Genomic DNA, 19,277 nt, shown 5'->3' with positions numbered 1-19,277 from the left:
GTCCTCCTTTTCTTTTTGTGAATACAGACTAACACTGCTGCTACTCTGAAACTTGTATAGAGTGCTAACCCTGGTTGGAAATGCAGGCTCTAGGTGAGGATATGAGCTACAGGTAGTGTGTGTTGGAGACAAAAAGCCAGATGGGACAAGGAGTTGCAAATATGACCCTGAAAGGAAGCAGAGGGACGTGGTTTCTTGGGGATTGGAGTGGCAGACTTGGGGATTTCTGAGAAAAGAAACTGTTGTTGTTTGTTACGGTGTTCAGGGAAACAAGATATTATGTATTTTTTTGCAAAACAATATCACCAATTTCTGATCCTAAAAACTCTGCAAATCCCTGAATTTTGGCTAACTGCTCAGTGCAAAGGGAAACCAGTCTTAAGTGGGGTTTTCAATAGAGTTAAGATAACTTGATGGAGAAAAAGCACCTTTTTCTCCTAGTCTAGAAAAGGCCTCTCTTTTAGTGAACTTATACAGCAGGTATAATATAATACATTGTAAAAGAGAAGGAATAATAATGTGCAGCTTCAGGGCAACTGATGCATTCAAAATAACTTTGCTGAACACTCCTCTTATCCTTAGTATGTAAGGAATTCAGCATATCACTATATTCAGTTAGTGTCCGGTTTTGTTTTGTTTTTTGCAACTCATCTTTAAAAGTCAATTTAAGTAAGTTACCCTTTGTGGAACTATTAATCTGATTGGAATTGAAGGATGTTAGTTACATAACAATTCCTGAAACACTTTAAAACACTCTGTTGAAAGGTTATATAAGTCCAAAGTATGTTCATTACTTAAAATGACGACAGTTTCTTGTTAAGAAAAATCAAGAACAAACATCTCTTCTGAGGCTAGGAAACAAAAATTATTATGAAGGCTATTCTCTGCATTTGCTTTCTAACATATTTTGTTAGAGGTGTCCTGGAAACAATGAAGCTGAGATCTGCATACTAAAAGATCTTCAGATGTTGAGACTGTTATAGATTTAACATCCAGCCTGCTTGTGAACCATAGCTACTGTACAGATAGTTCAAATAGCATGATCCTCCTCTGCATACTGCAAGATGCTCCAAATTAGTACTCCTGTGTGACCATGGTTGCGATTATGCCAAGAAAGGAGAGAGAGAGAGATGTGGAGAAAGAGGGAGACAGAGGAAAATAGGAATTAACATACTGAATCTAACCAGTAGATAATCCGTCTAGTCACTCAAAGTGAACAGCATCACCAAATGCTTCAGAGGATGGAGCAAGAAGCCCTGTAGTGAACAATTATGAAATAAATTGCTCAAAGCTGAAGCTTCTTCCCAACTAATCATTTAGCAATTGGGGCATGCCCTTAAACATGGTGTGTGTCTAGCCTTTATAAAAAGTGATGGGTATATAGAGGACAATGGGATATGTGTGAGAAAACAGTAGGTTTGTAGACTTACCAGTGGTATCTACCAATTTTTTCCACTGAGAATTATGTGGACTATGTCCATTAACCCACTAAATCACCATTCATTGCATTGATTTCTATACTTTTCACTAAGTAGGATACACTTTTAAGAAGTCAGAGGGAGGCTCACTGTCTCTCGTTCCTCTTGTGGTTGGTGGTCATTTTCCCCAATCTTTTCTTCAAATTCTAGGGCATGGACAAGTGATCTGGCTGCTGAGATAGGAAAGACAGAATTTTAGTGACAGATTTGGCTATGGACCGTATGTGCAGGGAGACAGTGAAAAAAATATATTAAAGGTGACCTGGAGATTGCAGATTAGGTGACAGGAAGAATGGAGGTGTTGCTCAGGAATGGAGATGGGGGGTGGGGTGGAGAAAAGGTTTAGAATTCAGTTTTGGCAACGAAGTTTGAAAGGAGTGCAGGCCACCTACAATGAAATGCCAGTGAGTGATGAGAGATTGAATAGAGGAAGAGGAGTCTATTTTGCCACACTAGAACTGAGAGCAATCAGCATACAGAAGAATAGATGAGGTCTAATGACAAAGTGTAGGTGAAAAAGAAGAGGGGGCTCAGGACAATGCCATGGGGGTCCTCCATAGAGGGCAGTAGTGGAAAGGAAGAGAATCTGCTGAAACAGATGCTGAAGGATTGGTCAAAAAAAGTAGGAAGAAAACCAGGGGAGGATAGAATGTCCATGAGAAGGGAGCGATTAACAGTATCAAAAGGGAGTGGAAAAGATCAAGTCAAAACAAGATGGAATACTGGCATGGAGAATTGCTCAGGAAGAGGTCAATGGAGACTTCGGTGAAAGCAGTTTGAGTGAAGAGGACAGAAACCCAATTGGGGTGGGTGTAGGAGTTAGTGGCAGTCTGCTAGTAACATACTAGACACAGCTGATCCCGACAGGGGCTGTCTGATAGCTAGAACTTCTTGACTGATGGAGGGGCAGACTTACCTATTGTTTAATTCGGTGACAGAGCTCACTGGCTGCTCAGTGCATTCCCTGCCGGCAGCTGTGGTTGGTCATGCTTTCTGTGCCTGCTCCTGCCTCACCTGCTCTTTGTGCCCAGTGCAGCTCCTACTCTTCTTCATCCCGGACACCCGTGGTTCTGGCTTCCTGACCAAGTCTCCAGCTCACCCATTGGCTCAGGCATTTGGCTTCTGATCCCTGGTTCTGACCCTCTGCTGTCAACTCTGCACCCACATGTCCCATGGCCCCAATTCTTGATTCCAGCTCAGCTTTGCTCTAAACTCCAGACTAGCTTCCCCCATGGCTCTGACTATTAGGCCTGACCACCCATGGCCCAGTTGTGTCCTTGACAGTTTGAGAAGCTCAAGAGAGAAAGACCAAAGACTGGGCTTGGCTGTGAGGCTGAATCCATTAGGGCTTCTCTCTTCCTGACAGAGGTAATGGACACCTTGCAGAGGTTGCAGACCAAGATCATGTTTTCGATTACCTGAATTGTCCCTGCACTTCCGAGAGTGTGCTTCAGAACCTATGCCAGGTGAATAGGCCAGTCACCAGGCTTGCTGTGGAATTCTGGCTCTTAGCGGCCAATGCTAGATGGAAGACAGCATTCCACACTTAATATGGACATTGAGTATTTAGATATGCCATTTGGGCTGTGTAACACTCTGGCCACATTTCAGCATTTTGAAAACAAATTTTTCTGGGACATGCTGGTTCTATTGTTCTCTATTTAGATGATATTCTTCTCTTCAAAGACCAGAAGCTACATGAGCAACATGTTTTCCTTGTCCGACTTCACCAGAATGACTTCTATGCCAAACTGAAAAAATGTGAATTTGACAAGGACACTGACAAGTTCTTCAGTTACATAATTTCTCCAGGAGGCCTAACAATGGACCCATGGAAAGTGTCTGCCATCGCTAGGTGGAATGCCCCAAAAGGAGGTCAAGGAAGTTTAGCAATTTTTGTTGGCACTTCTTGAAAGGCTTTTCCCAGCTAGCGTCAATGATAACTGCACTCCTCCAAAAATGATTTTGTTTTGTCTGATTGGCAGAGATATGATTAGATATGATCAGCTAAATAAAGGTTTCACTTCAGCTTCTGTTCTTGTGCGTTCAGACTCTGCCAAACCTTTTACTGTGGAAGCAGATACCTCAAACTTCACAATCAGGGCTGTACTTTTGCAAAATGAAGGCCCCCATAACCAACTCCATCCTTGTGTATATTATTCCTACAAACTAACCACTGCTGAGAAAACTATGATATCTGGAACAAGGAGCTGCTCGCAATCAAAAGAGCATTCGAAGAATGGAGACATCTTTTGGAGGGGGGTTGGTACCCAGTCCAGGTCTTACTGATTCAAAGAACTTAGAATATCTTTTAGGCCCATAATCCTAATCAATGGCAGATCCATTAGCCACTTTTCTTTATCAGGTTTGATTTCATCGTTACCTACCACCCTGGGTCACAAAATGGGAAAGCAGATGCCCTTTCCCACACAGACAAATATGCCGAACTGAACACTGCTTCCCGAGCCACTGTGCTACGATCAGTTAATTTTGTGGAACCACAGCCCAGGATTTGCTGTCCCTTATTCAGACGCTACTCCCAAAAGACCAGCAAGCGGCCAAAATCTGTCAGAGGCGGGATACCTCTGACACCCTGCTCAACTCGGATTTCCATTTGCTCAATGGTCTACTGTATCATGAGAAGTGCTTTTACATTCCAAAATGTCAACCCAGACTTGAAGTGTTGAGAATTTGCCAGGGTATGCCAGTGGCTGGTCATTTTGGCTTCCATAAAACTCAGAATTTGGTGGTATGAAGTTTCTGATGGCCAGGGGTGAGTAGTGATGTGGGGGAGGGGAAGAAGAAAAGAAAAAAAAAAGTCAGCTCCTGCAACCTGTGCTTTTGGAGCAAGTGCCCACATGCTAAACTGCTTGTTCTACTCTTGTCTTTGCCCACCCCACCTCAGCCCTGCTGTGTGGTCTTGTTGGACTTCATTGTAGAACAACCTCGCTCCCAAGGTTACACTGTCATCCTGGTTGCAGTTGATCTCTTCATTAAGATGGCACACTATTTCTTTTCACTCTCTCCACCACTGAGGAAACAGCCTCCCTTTTCCAAAACCATGTTTTTCATCTCCACAGATTGCCATCTAGAATAGTATCTGATCAGGGCCCACAATTCACTTGCCAGTTCTGGGGCAAACTCTAAACTCCTGGAATTAAACTCTTCATCTGCTCAGCCTACCACCTGCAGGCCAACAGGCAGATAGAGCAGGTAAAATCAAATCCTCGAGCAATACTGTCGATACTTCCTTAACTACCGCCAAGAAGACTGGGTCACTTTCCTGACATATGCCAAATTTGCTTACAGTAACTCGATCCTTACCTCCAAATACAGTCGATTTTATACCCATTAGTTTTCACCCTTGTCTCAATCTAGTCACTCTTGCAGACTCAAGTTCCTGCTGCAACAGATCTCATTATCCACTTTCACCAAGTTCTCCAGGAACTTACAAAGCATCTGGAAGCTGCCAAGGAAACATACAAGCATCATGCTAACCAAAGCCACCAAGTTGCACCAACACTTACTGTGGGGGAATAAAGTCTGTCTGCTAAAAATCTCAAATCCTCCTGCCCATATGCCAAATTAGACTGTCAATACATGGGTCCATTCAAGATTACTGAACAAATCAGCTGGGTAGCATGCCAAAGCTAGCTGCCCAAATACCTGAAAGTCCACCCAGTTTTTCACATGACCCCCTGAAACCTTACACAGAAAATCCTTTCCCTGGCTGCTCCACTCCACTATCCTCCCATGAAGGTTCAGGGTCAGGCTGAATACAAAGTCTGAGAAATCCTGGAGTCTAAGCGAATCCGAGATTGACTTTACTACCTGGTGGAGGGGGAGAATTATGGCCACAAAGAACAATCTTGGGAACCAGAAGGGAATGTCCATGCTCTGGAGCTCATACTCATGGTGAAAGGTAAGGAGCCAGAAAGACCACGCCCTTGGATGGGGGAAGTACTGTCAAGGAGCCAGTTGCAGCAGGGACAGTCTCCTAACACCACACTGGACACAGCTGATCTTAACAGGCTACCTAATTGATGGAGGGGTAGAGCTAATTACTGTTTAACCCAGCAATACCCAGACCTTGCTGACTGCTCAGCGCATTCCCTAACTGCAACTGCACTTGATCCTGCTTGCTGTACCCGCTTCTGTCCCTGCCCTTGAGAAGTCTGGGTCCGCTTCCTGACCAAATCTCCGGCTCACCCATTGGATCTGACATTTGGCTTCTGACCCCTGGCTGTGCCCCTCAGCTCTGCTCTTGCCTCTGTCCCTACATGTCCCGTGGCCCTGAATTTTGACTCCAACTTGGCTCCATTCTAACCTCCAGGCCTGGCTACTCCCGTAGCTCTGACCATTAGGCATGACCGCCAACATCCCAGTCATGTCCTTGACAGGAGAGGAAGTCAATGCGACAATTGTGAACAGCTTCTCAAGATGTTTAGAAGTGCAGGAAGTCAGCTGACTTATCTGTAGTCTGGCAGAGTACCAAGAAGGGAGTATTACAATCAGTTGATTTTGCCAGATAGGTTACTTTTTCTATTGAACAGTCCTATGAAGCCAGCAGGATATCAGCCCCATTTCCATTAAAATTTGCTCAGCCAGGCTATGGTTTTTTTTCTGGGCATAAAGAGAGGGGGCTCCTGGAGAAGAATTGTATGACATTACTACCTAACATGCAAAGAAAGTGATTAGAAGCAAAAGGTTTTCATGAGAGGAGATGTTTAAAAAATTAGGACCATTTACATTTAGAAAAGGAACAGAGGGAACATGATAAAGTATGTAAAATGATGAATGATAAAGAGCGTCAGGCACTTCTGTTTACCATGTTTTGCAGTACAAAAATATGTGAATAAATCAAATTAAAAAGGCAAGTATAAAACATACTTTAAAATACAAAACATGTTTACCTGTTGAAATCACTGCCTCAAGATAGTCTCATAGCTTAATAAAATTTTCAAAATGGACTAGACATGACAGATAAAAACATCTGGTTACATTATCTTGGATAAATGTATTTAAAACTGTAGAAACCCTTGTGCGTCAGGACACAGCCAGCCACTAACTGCCTAGTGTTGGGAAGAAATTTCCCTCATGTGAGCAGGTTGTTCCAGACCTGCCCATTACAGGGGTTTTGTACCTTCTTTTGAAGCATCTGCTATTGACCACTCCTGGAGATAGATAAATGTCCACCTAATCAAATATCCTGACTCAGACCAGCATGTCTATGCTCTAAAAAGAAAAACCCCACATACCCAATAGACCAGTGGTTTTCAAACCTTTTCTCTGGCGACCCAGTTGAAGAAAAGTGTTGATGGCCCGTGACCCAACTGAGCTGGGGAGGAGGGGCTCGGGGTGTGGGAGGGGCTCAGGGTTGGGGTGAGGGGTTCAGGGTGTTGGAGGGGGCTCCGGGCCAAGGTTGGCGTGCAGGAGGGGGTCAGGGCTCTGGGGTGGGGCCAGGGATTCAAGTGCAGGTGGGGGCTGAGTTTGGGGGGCTCAGGGTGGGGTAGGGGTGGGGGTGCAGACTCTGGGCTGGGGCTGAGGGGTTTGGGGTGCAGGAATCGGCTCCAGGTTTGGGGGGGCTCAGGGCTGGGGATTGGAGTTACCTCAGGCGGCTCCTGGTCAGCGACAGCGCTAAGGCAGGCTTCCTGCCTGTCCTGGCACTGCGGACCACACTACGCCTCAGAAGCGGCCAGCAGCAGGCCCGGCTCCTAGGCAGAGGCACACAAGCAGCTGTGTGGCGCTCGCCCACAGGCACCCCCACCCCCCAGGTTCCATTGCCCACGCAGAGGCAGCGCGCAGAGACCCGTGACCCCCCTGCCTATGAGCCGGACCTGCTGCTGGCTGCTTCTGTGGCACAGCGAAGCATCAGAACAGGTAGGACTTTTAACGGCCCAGTCAGCAGTGCTGACCAGAGCCGCCGCATCCCAGTACTGGGTCACGACCTGCCGTTTGAAAACCATTGCAATAGGCTACACACTAGATGTCATCCTCAGCAGATGTAGCCCAGGTTATGTGCGTGGCCCTAAAGCCCTCTCCCCATCATTTCCTATGATTGCTCAATATTCTGGCACAGTGGAATTTATTACTAACTGGAATTTATTGTGGCTGACTACTGATTGAACAGGAGTTTTCCCTCTTACCTGTAAATCAGGTTTCTGTGAGCAAATTACTAAATTAACTGCTCTCTGAAGCCATTCAGTCTCTCTATTTTCATTCCTTTGTTAGGTCTGAAAGTTAGTTCAGGTTGGTCATGGAATATTTTACAAAGTTTTAATTGTAGTATATTAGGAGTTCTGGCAGAAATGGAAGAAGTCTGCTTGGATTTCTTGCCTCTGCCAGCCACTACAGGAATTTTGTGGAAAGTGGAAAACTTTAAGAGTTTTCTGTGCAGTTTCAGAGCAAACCCATTGTGCAAATTTCTGCGTGAAAAGGAACATAAAACAAATTTAAACAGGTGATAGCAGGAGAAAATCTGGAATAATTATAATTAAAATTAAAATCAGCTATAGGAGCCCATAAGCAATCTCCTTTCACTTCCCTGTTTTATCAGAGCCCACCTCTGGTCATCCCATTCTGCCATATGAAAAAGAACGGACAAGGCTTTCTCTTGAGGCAGTGAACACTGTTTCTGAGGCAGACAAAGGTGAAAGAGGGTATTCTTCTCCCTAGAAGATGAGCATGCTACTTCTGGACTGCTCTCAGCCTCTGCCAGTATAGAAATTTAGGACCCAGTCTATGATCTCCAGGAAGGCATTGCCCAGGTTTTCATTTAACATTCCTGCTAGCTATCAACATCCCAAAAAGAAAATGCTGCTCTCTCAGGTAATGCAGATATTAAATTAAGATTACGCATCTTTAAAAGCACTACTTGAAATCCACTTATGTAAAGATGTAAATGGGTAGAGAAGTTACAATAGTACACTTTTGTAACGTTGCTGTAGTTAATCTAGACGTCAGGCAAGCATGCTTATTGATATAGTGCAAAGAGATAAAACCTGCAATTTACTATCAGAGAAAAATTCAGACAAGCAAGGATTTATGGAAAATAGAAATTTAGGGCATAATCCTGCACCCACTGAAATAAATGATAACACCTGTAATTTCCATGAGGGCAGGATGAAGCTTTTAATAATTATGTCCAATTATCTTTAAATCATCCAACTACAGATTATTTCTGTCCAAAATGAGATTGTAGAAAAGCACACTAGTAGCATGCATGTGTTTGTTTCATGTTTGCAGTGCTGGTTAACTCACTATATCAGAGAGTAAAAGTGGCTTATTTTGTCTCAACAACATTCTCTGGTTGGCACTAATCACCTCTTGTATTCTAATTGTAGACAAAGTAACAAATTGTATGTATGTTTTCAGGGTATATTGTTCACTGAGAAAGCTTAGGAAAAGAAGATTACAAGGTCCTCTTGGTGACTGAATGACATTGGGAACATTACCTTTAACTTACCAGTTCAAATTGAGTACAGATCACTATGGACCAAAATATTCGGTGGCTTAGATTAAAATTAGTTTGCATTAGTTCAGTTTCTAATTACCAGGTGTACAGGTTAGTTAGCTGTGAGACCATTGTTGAGAATGTAATGAGGGGACAAGGAAGGAACTAGCATGAAGGCTAAAACAACCCTTTTCACCCCTGAAGGTGTTTACTTTACAATAGTTTTGGGAAGCTTGAACTGCCATTGGTAGCGTTGTACCTGTTCTTATAACTAACAAATCTCAGTAATGGTGGGTGAGATAATATATTTTATATTATAACAAATTTCTGTTGGTGAGAGCGACAAGTTTTTGAGCAACACAGAGCTCTTCTTCAGGTCAGAGCTCTGTGTCGCTCGAAAGCTTGTCTCTGTCACTAACGTAAGTTGGTCCAATAAAAGTATTACCTCACCCACCTTGTCTCTCTAAATATCCTGGGACTGACACAGCTACAACTACACTACATACAATTCTCAGTCATGTCAATTTGGCACTTTTGAGAAGTACAAAAATTCATTATTTTAAAAAATTGCTTTCCTTCGGTAGTTAACAAAAGACTGAGTGGATTTTGATGGAAAGAACGAGTATTCCCGATTTTCAAAGTGAATAAGACATTTAGCAGTATCAATGAATGATTTCTCTCAGACATCACTTGATCTGTGATGCATTGACTAGAAGTTATATCCATTTGTTTATTTTCTGGGAAAAAGTTTTCCTGAATGAATGGTCTGCTACTGTTTTTTTCTTATTAGAAGTTTTACAAAAAAGTGCTTTTCCAGATATGTGCTATCACATCTAAAACATTTTATATACAATATTTCTGAAAGTTTTTCCTGGCTTCTCTAAACTTGATATCAAGAAGTTATTAAATTCCATGGAAGGGCACCCTCATTTCTGGATTTTAAAGAAAATTTTGTTTATGTTCTATACTGGGCTACCCTGTTATACTTAGCTGTCACCAGGCGATACTGGATATAAACTCCGCGCTCTCTTCCCCCCCGCCGCCTATAAAAGTTTTAAAATAGGGTAATTTACAGTGAAATGTGAAATTTTAAAGTGTTTTTTACCCCTCCCCACAACGAAAAAGGTTTGAGAAGGGACCCACTGTCTGCTATAAAGTTATCGTAGTAGTTCAGTTTCATTGTTCATCCATTATTCCATCGCAGGATGGATTCTTTCTAATGAAGCAAAATATTGATATTTTGAGTAACAAAATTCAAAATGGACTCAATGGCATGTCCATAAATGCATGCAAGTTTAGACAAGTTCATAAGAAGCCAATATAGTAGATCTTTGTATATTAACAACAGGCTGGTTGGGGCTAATGGTCAAGACACTGGAAGTCAATGTAAGAGGGGAGATTTACTAATTCTCAGTTCACTCACTACTACCTAATATTTGGCTTTACTTCCTGTTCTTCTGCTTCATCTTCACTATCATCAACCTGTTGGATGACCAAGTCAGTAGACCCATCCTCCACAATCTCCACATCCGATCTGTTGTCTTCACTGTAGTGCCACCTGGAATCTTTATCCCCTTCTTGTGGAAATTCAAGCTGTGGTTCAGCCTCCAAGTCAATGCGGATGCTGTCTATGCCGGCTTCAGCCAGACACTCATTACAGAGTCTGTAACGTCTTGTCCCCTCTTGGACCACTTGCCCTGTCAGCTCAGTCACATGGCGCTTACACTTTCTGCAGATTGGCTTACAGGCCTGATGAATCTGTGAAAATTGAAATGGATAAAAGCTGGTATTTTCCTCCATAAGAGTAGGATAGCCAAACAAGTTCTGTGTTCTTGTTTTGTGAAGAGGCAGTCAGATATCATTTGACAACTTTGTGCTTCACAGGTTTATAAAAAAAATTAATTTAGGCTGATTTAAACAAACCTACTGAGTAGCCCAAAAGGAGATTCACAGGGGAGCTGAAAACCCTGTGTTGTGATCTCAACACTACAGAGCACTTGCCTTTTTTGAAAAGTTCTGTCTCAGTTTAAAGTTTATAATTCTGTCCTCAAGGACAGGCCTGGTTGAGAAATTAAACTTTTAATGTTAAGAATCCAGGCAGCATAGGAAAATTCTAACCACCCCCAGTGAACTGAGTTCTGGCTTTATTATTTCATAACTGGGAATTTAAAAAAATCTGCAACAAAAAATTGTGATTTGTTACTTAAGTAGTATGACAGAACTGTGCTCATTCAACAATTTCAGATTTCACTTTCAAATACAAAATTTACTAAATAAAAATACGAAGAGGGAGAGCATACAGGCTTGTGTGTATGTATACCAAAGATTTCTGTCACAGATCATCTGATTTCATCTTTCTGTAATCGTCCTACAGATCTATATGTTACTGACACACATAATTTTCAACCTGTCAGGGTCCAAAAACATGAACCTAATAAATAGGTGACACAAAATAATTATTCATTCATTAAGATGGATGTCGGATTAATTCCTTAAGGGTAAATAACAAGTTTCATTATTATTTTTCTGTTGTAACTTTTCAACAATATAAACGAGAAGGTGCCAAATGTGTGTGGAAAACAGTTAGCTTTGGGCCTGAAATGAGGTAAGTTGACAGTTAATGAAGTCCTCTGGTTTGAGTGGTAGTCTTTTTTGGGGGGAAGGCAGAGGAAGAAGGGGAAGGGCACAGGGAAGTGGTTCCAGCTGCTTCCTGGGGTGGTGTGGCGTGAGGCCCCTGCCCTGGCCCGGGTGCACACTGCTGCCACCCTGGAGCTGCTTTAGGTAAGCGGTGCCAGGCCGGAGCCCGAACCCCTCCTGCATCCCCACCCCCCAACTCCCTGCCTTAAGTCCCCTGCCTGCACCTTGCACCCCTCCTGCTCCCCAACCCCCTGCCCTGCGCCCACTGCTGAACCCCGCACCCCAACCCCCTGCTCTGAGCCCCCGCCACACCCCAACCCCCTGTCCTGAGCCCCCGCCACACCCCTCCTGTACCCCAATCCACTGCCCTGAGCTCCCTCCTGCACCCCGCACCCCAACCGCCTTCCATGAGCCCCCTCATATACCCCACACCCCTCTTCTGCCCCAATCCCTTGCCCTGAGCCTCTTCCTGCACACCACACCCCCTCCCACACCCTGCACTCCCTCCTGCACCCCAACCCCCTGCCCTGCATACAATTTTCCCACCCAGATGTGGCCCTCAGCCCAAAAAGTTTGCCCACCCTGCTCTAGGTTCTCCATCCACCCTGCCAGATCCCTTCTCAAATATTACAGCTTATTTCCCCCAGTACCACCAGTTTTACCTTATTCCTGAACTTATTTTTAAAAGACAATTAAATAGGGATTAAAGGAACAAAGCCAAAATTTAAAAGAGCTACACTTGTGTGTAAGTCTACCTATTACTGTACTAACACTTAAGAAAAATTCTGTATTTTCAGTTTTACTTTTTGTATAGTCAAATTGGTTAGTCAGTTTGTTTCCTCATTTATAGGAGTCTTTCACAGAGCAACAGGGAAGAGGGAGAAGTGATTTTTAAGACAAAGAAATGGAAAGGGGTAGGAGTAGTGCCAAATACTACTTTCAGTTCCTTTTGAGCAACATTCACCCATCTCCAAAGGGCTCACACAAGGCCTATACCCTATCTGGAGGTCTTAAATTGTACATAGCCCTTTTGCAGGCCCTCTAAACAAGGATGAAATTCATCCCTTTTCAAAAGGATTAAATTTCACGTTGACATGTTTTTAAACCAAGAGTGCCATTTTATATTAACCTTGCTTTAAAAAAAAAAAATGGCATAATCATGCCAAGCAGACTGAGTAATGTAAAATAATATGCATCCATACATTATACTCCAAGACATACACTTGTACATGCATTAAATGAAACCATGCAGTCTTTGTCTAAAATACATACTGTTCGAAAATGGCTACTTAGGTGGTCTAGCCTGCTAAATCTTTTTCCACATGCCTCACATGGATAAGGTCGTTCTCCTGTATGGCAACGAAGGTGGCGCTTTAGGTCTGCTTTTCGCTTCACCACATGGGTGCAGAATGGGCACTTGAATCTCATCCTGGGCAGATCATCTGTTACAAAACAATCCTATTAAAAACCTGAAAAATATCATAACAGATCTAATAATATGACAAATTCTAAAATACTTTTTCTAATTTATAAGTTATGTTGACTATAAAAAGCAGTGAATTAACATCACAAATCTTTCAAAGTCAACCCTTCAGTTCCACAGGATGTCATCGTTTTTTCATGTTAAATATGTAGCAGTGGAATAAAAGAAAAGGACTCAACAATTGGCTATACTAGAATGGATAAGAATAAAAATAAAGGATAGTGACCAAACTTGCAGGATGAAACTAGGGAGCCACTGAAGGGTTAGTGTTTATAAGCCAGCCTGGACAAACACTTTGATTATAGTAACAATGGAGTTTGATAAGATAGCTATTTCAGCCATTCAAAATTAACTACCTTTGTAATGTTAGTGTCTGAAAGATTAGCATTTCTACTAGTTATACTGACAGGTTTCAGAGTCGCAGCCGTGTTAGTCTGTATTCGCAAAAAGAAAAGGAGTACTTGTGGCACCTTAGAGACTAACAAATTTATCAGATGCAAGTACTCCTTTTCTTTTTCGTAGTTATACTGTACAGCTCCACTGCCAGCAGATCAAGGCAGAAGAACTGAGGCGTAAATATACAAAGTTCATGCCTCAAAAATAAAATAGCTTGAAATGCCAAAGCAGTAATTAACAAAATATGTCAGGGAATTAATTCCCGCCCCCAATTTTTAGGTTAACAATGGCAAACAACTACATAGCACTTTCATAATGGTTTTCACCAGGGAATAAGCATTATTATCCCCATTTTACAGATAAACAGCTTTAGGCCCCAATCCTTTAATAAAAAAAAACCAAAAAACACACAACCCTTTTTTTATACTTACAGTTAATTAAGCATGTGGATAGTCCTATTGACTTCAGTATTTACAGGACTGGGACCTAAATGGTTTGCCTAAGATCATACAGCAAGTCAGCAGTACCGCTGGAAACAGAACACAGGTATCTTTTCTCCTATTGCTATGCCCTTCCACCACATTATAAAGTTGTCATCACCATGACCTTCCTCGCTTCCTCCACAGGCTCTTTAAAAAAAAAAGCATGATGGGGATAGGGGGAGTGTTCCTTGACTGGTGATTGCAATTAACAGTAAAGTAGTTTTGAGGAACAAGATTCCCTACTATTGGCATAGATTTTGCTTGGCATGAGTAAACTTGCATATAGCTTGATTTTAGTGCAAGGCTAAACTGTAAACAAGGGTGTGACAAGCTATGCTGGAGATGGTATTTTTGGGCTAGATGAGATAAGTGGGAACATGCTGAACTGATAAGCTTGAAATGTAAATCAGGTGAGGACATAAGTGATTGGTCTTTACACAATCTGCAACATGATTGGTCCTTACTCGATCCGTACAATGTGTAAACCGATTAGATTCAAGAAGCATAAATGTTAGTAGCTAGGAAACTGTGTACTGTGTGATATGATGTAGAATCATGGTATAATCTTGTACCTAAAACCCCTGTGTCTGGGCCTAGCTAGTGTGGGCATAGAGCTGTTACATCCTAAAAAAGTAACTTGAGTGACCAGCTAGAGTCAGACTGAGTTTTTGGATTCCAGAAAACTGGATGAAGTTTTCTTCTAGAATTGGATGAGTTGTTCTGGATAAGTCAAGTGGAAGAGGTCTTGGACAGAATCCCAACACCTACTTCTGCTCTGTTGCATGAATGTGAGGAGCAAAGAAGCCAGTGCCTTCCCAGAATGTGAAACAAGATAAAATAAACTGCATTCTGACACCCTTCACCTTCCACAGGAATCTTTGGTTGGTAAGAGATCATATATCTGATCTCTAGTGTTTGGTTGCCTGCCACTTAAAACTTGAATTTTGTAAACTTATGTATTCTCTGGAAGACTTTGCCTATATTGCCCAGTAGTTAGCAGAACATTACATTACAATTAGTAATGCACAATAATTATGACCAAAGGAAGAGGTGATAAAGCAAAAACTCACGAGAGAGTCCAATTATTACAGTATAATTTCAAAAGATGTTTTGGGAACATGGACATATGAGAAGTTTTAATCAACAGAAATAAATTTAAAAAAAAAATCACAAAGTTTGAGACCTGAAAAGGCTGGCCTGATTTAGCTGCCAGTCTCTGCCAAAATTCTAATACTTCTATAAGAACTTAAGACTTTGACCCTACATACCTTTCCTAGGAAAAAAACAACCCCACGTTGGTTCCAGCTTGAACTAGTAGCCTCTTGTGATATTCTCTCTACTAAAAAGAGAATTGTGGCTAAAATCAACTACTGAGAGTGTGCTTTCACAAACAGCTCATAGTTCATGAGTTGGAACTGTGTGTACACCGTACAGTGCTCCACATTAACTGTAAACCCTCAGGAAAGAAAGACCTGGATATCATGATGGACAGCTCAGCAATGCTGCATACTGAGCAGAAGTCAATGGTAAAGCAACAAGTATTAGAATGTAAAAGGACGGGACTGAAAAATAATGTAAAAAGATAATACTGTCGGATGGTACACCTGCACTAGGAAATAGTGTTCAGTTCTGGTCACCATATCTTAAAAAAGATATAGCAAAAATAAAGGGAATATAGGTCAATGGAGCTACAAATTTACTCCAGCTGAGAACCTATCCCAAGATCCCTAGTATACCTTTAATACATGGCTTTTGTTTCTGTGTCTACCTAAGGGCATAGGGGTTAATGCAACAGAATTACAGTGGGAGAGGAAAAGAAGTGAGAGCTCTAATTTTGTGAAACTCACCCCATTTTGGAATCCTTCCAAAGCTTGAGAACCAATTCAAAAGTTAGTGACTTAAAGTAGAAAGACACTGTAGGCAGCCGTAACAGAGTTGTACCACTTAGGGAATGTTACTTTCCAATCTTGCATTTCTAGGCAATGCAGCTGAATGTATTCCCTCCCCCTGCATTTTGGGTGCAGTCACACATACTTCCCCATTGACAGAGCTGGTGATATAATAGATTGTTATATAAATTTTCCATTGTAACTTTCATACAGTAAAGATTCAACAACATTTTTGAAAGAAACTGAGGGGAGAGGTACAAATGACCAACTCTTACCTTCAGCCCAGCTCCCCATTACACCTAAAATTGAGGGCATGTTGCCATATTGCTCATCTGCTTTTGAGGACTTTGACTTGCTAGAAGAATGGGGTGATTCATGCTCTTGCTGTGACACAGCCAAGCTCCTTGGCATCACATCGGACCCCTGACCATATTGGTACCCAGCATGGGCAGAGTCAATTTCTGTGTCAATTTGGACTTCCTCTTCAGATTGAGAAATGTGGCTAGTAGGGTCTGAGGATCGGTCTTCAAGCTTGCTTGATTTATAATGGGGAATGTCAGAGGATTGTTGCAATCCTAAATGTCTAGTTTTTTTAATGGAATCCTGCCTTTGGTCATGTTTGGCCAGCTGCTGCTGCGAATTTCTTTGAGAAGTTGGATAGTAGCTGAAATTGCTCCAAGCATTTCCACTCATCACACAAGTCCCTTGATCAGGATTTAAGTGAGAATGAGGGGGACTGTTTTCTGTTCTCCAGTCAGCACCATACAAGCATGAGCGTTCCACACCATTGGAATTTACATCTTTGTCTGACAGGCTGAAATATCTATCCTTCTCCTTCTCACTGATGTCCAGTGATGACTTAATGAAGGTCTTACAAACACTAATAACATCAGTCATCTGAAGATAGCTAGCAGCTGACATGACCTCAATGACATTCTGGCCAGTGAGAGAGAGTTTGCCAGAATACACAAAATCCAGAATAACTGTAAATGTGTCAGGAGAAAATGCCTGGAAGGTAGCAGTCGTTGGCTGACTTGTCTCCTTTGAGCCCTGGGAAAGGAGCATTTTGAAATAACCACTACTGGCAAACAGCACATTTCGATGTGCTTTGAAAACCTTCCCCTCAACCAGAATACAGCAGTCACAGAATAAATCTTGCTTGCGCTGCTCATTTAGTTGCTGCAGGAGATGAAACTGATGGGAAGAAATCTCCATTCCAAAAAAAAGGGTAACAGGAAGCGTTGCTCTACAATAAAGAATAATTACAATCTTGACATGCTACATGTAAACCAGAGTTGCGGAACCCAATTCTAAAAGCAGCGGTCTTTCGGAAATACAGTATGCACGGAGACCATTCCTTCTTTTTCCGAAGGAACAGCCCACATCAGCACAGGGACGAGAGGGGCGAGACCAGCACCACGACGGTCACATCCTCTGCACGGAGGGAGACCGAAACCGCGGCCAGCAGCCGCGGCAGCAAACTCGCCACGGGCACCGAAGCCGCCGGGCCGGGCTCCCGCGCCGTGACATTGGCGGAGGGCGCTGTCACTCACCCGCGCGGCCAGTCCGCATTGGTCCTTCAGCCATCGGGAGCCAGGGACGCCCGACGGCGCGAGACACGCCCGCCCAGCGACCAGGGGCAGCAGCGCCTAGCGACTGGAGCCCGCAGTGCCGGCCGCCCTCCCCAGCGGCCGGGGCGCCAGTGCCCGACAGGAGCTGGGGGCAGCCGGCGGCCGCCAGCGGGCCAGGCGCCGTGGGGCTCAAGCCCGGCAGGGCCCTGTGGGCTGCCCGGGCGGCTGCAGCGCCGACACCCGCTCGCCCCGGCGGGGGTTCTCCTCAGGCTCAAGCCTCCCGCTTTGTGCGGCTCCCGCCGGGCCCCCGCCCCCCTTCCCCCCCGAGACCTGCCGCCCGCGCCCGGCGTTGCCCGCGCCGCCTCGCTCGGCCCCGATCCCGGTCTGGCTGCCTGCGTGCGAACCCGTCTCCCCCTCCGCCTGCTCTCGCCCCGCACCCGCTTCCCGCCAGCCCTTTGTTGCCGTCCCCGGCCCCTCACAGCCGCGCCCGGGGCTGCAAATGGCGCCCGCTTCGGTCTCTCGGCAAACGCGGCTCACGCGGGGCTGAAGCTCGGCTCCGGAGAGCGCCTGGGCCCGGGAGCGTCCGCCGAAGGGCCCCGGCCCGCTTCGTGTCAGAGCCCGCGGGAGCGGCTCGCCGCCCCCGGCCTTCGGCTGGCTCTGGGGCCGTTTCAGCCCCCGCACCCCAACGCCCAGGCCGGTCTGCCGGCGGGCTGCGCCGCCGCCACTTACCGGCTGGGTTCCGCGGGCGGCAGCTGCCGAGCCGGAGAGAGCAGGAGGCGGGATCCCCAAACCCGCGGGCCGGGCTCCGTGTGGCTTCAGTGCAAGTGGCGGGTCCCGCCGCCCCAAACCCTGGAAGCCCGAACGTGAGAGAAACAAAAGGTATTTGCTGACGTGGGCGTTGGACAGAGACGCCCGAGGGCTGGGGACACAATTAAAGGGGCAACGCTCCGATTGCAGGCACAACCCAGCAGCTTCCGCTGCCTGAGCTTCCCTTCCAGGGTGGCGCTTTCCTCTTCTCACACCCACAGCCCCACATGCTCCCCAGGAGGGAAACGTGATGCCCTAGATTCTTCCTTCTCACACCTTTGTGTACTATAGGGGTTTTGGTGCCCAAGATCCATCTGCCACACACCCGCCTCTTCCCCTGAGGGAGTGTAATGCCCTGTCCTGCCTCACGCCCACTTGCCCCTCAAGGCACCAGAATGCCTCAAATTGTTCTTAATCCCCTCACGCTTTATGATTTAGGCCCTGATATCCCATTTCTTTCTCTTCCTGACATGCTCTTCAGTAGAGTTTTGAGGGCCTGTCCTTTCTCACCCCCTGCTTGCTCTACTTCGCATCCTTCCCATACTCCAGACACTTCAAGAGAATCTGTGATGCCCCACTCCTTACTTTTCGCTCTTAGCTGAGCCCCCAGGGTTGGTGGGATGCCCCAGTTCCTGCCATAATAAAAGTTTAATATGATTTTGTACATGAGATGAAAGCATTAGCTGCCAGCAGAAGGGCCAGATTTTATATCATTTTGTTTGGCAAAGAAAAGATACAGAGACTGTACATATGTTAAATTTATTGGACATATCAGTGTAATCCTTGTATGCAAAATCATATATCTAGTTCTACAGAGCACATTCTTTCTGTATCTGTTTAAAAAAACACAACTTGCAGTTGCTAACTCAACCCTTAGGGGTACTGCTTTGTGAGTTCCTGTATGTATGTGTAAATGATGGGCAGCTGGTGACAAAAGGAGAAATAATTCTTTGTTTGTGGTAAAGTAAATTAACACAAAGTACTTAGATTAGTATCATCTTCACAAATTCCTCAAACAAAACAACTCATATTTACTCAAATGGGGGGTTTTACGAGTGAAGACTGCAGAATATGGATATGC

The 19,277-nt window shown here is 44.3% G+C and overlaps 1 protein-coding gene across 1 annotated transcript; it reads right to left on the bottom strand.

The window, feature by feature from the left end:
* Window positions 1-7,073: 7,073 nt before the first annotated feature.
* On the bottom strand, window positions 7,074-18,287 carry LOC144277321 (zinc finger and BTB domain-containing protein 8A-like). The gene is made up of 4 exons (XM_077838043.1): window positions 18,119-18,287; window positions 16,094-17,064; window positions 12,841-13,010; window positions 7,074-10,689 (listed from the first exon to the last, which is right to left on the bottom strand). Exons 2-4 carry the CDS (start codon window positions 17,031-17,033, stop codon window positions 10,357-10,359), a joined length of 1,443 nt encoding a protein of 480 aa, XP_077694169.1. The 5' UTR covers window positions 17,034-17,064; window positions 18,119-18,287; the 3' UTR covers window positions 7,074-10,356.
* Between the last annotated feature and the right edge of the window lie 990 nt (window positions 18,288-19,277).

The sequence above is a fragment of the Eretmochelys imbricata genome, chromosome 19 (genome assembly GCF_965152235.1).
Source record: "Eretmochelys imbricata isolate rEreImb1 chromosome 19, rEreImb1.hap1, whole genome shotgun sequence".
Lineage (NCBI taxonomy): Eukaryota > Metazoa > Chordata > Testudines > Cheloniidae > Eretmochelys > Eretmochelys imbricata.
This window is presented reverse-complemented; position numbering and strand designations above follow the sequence as displayed.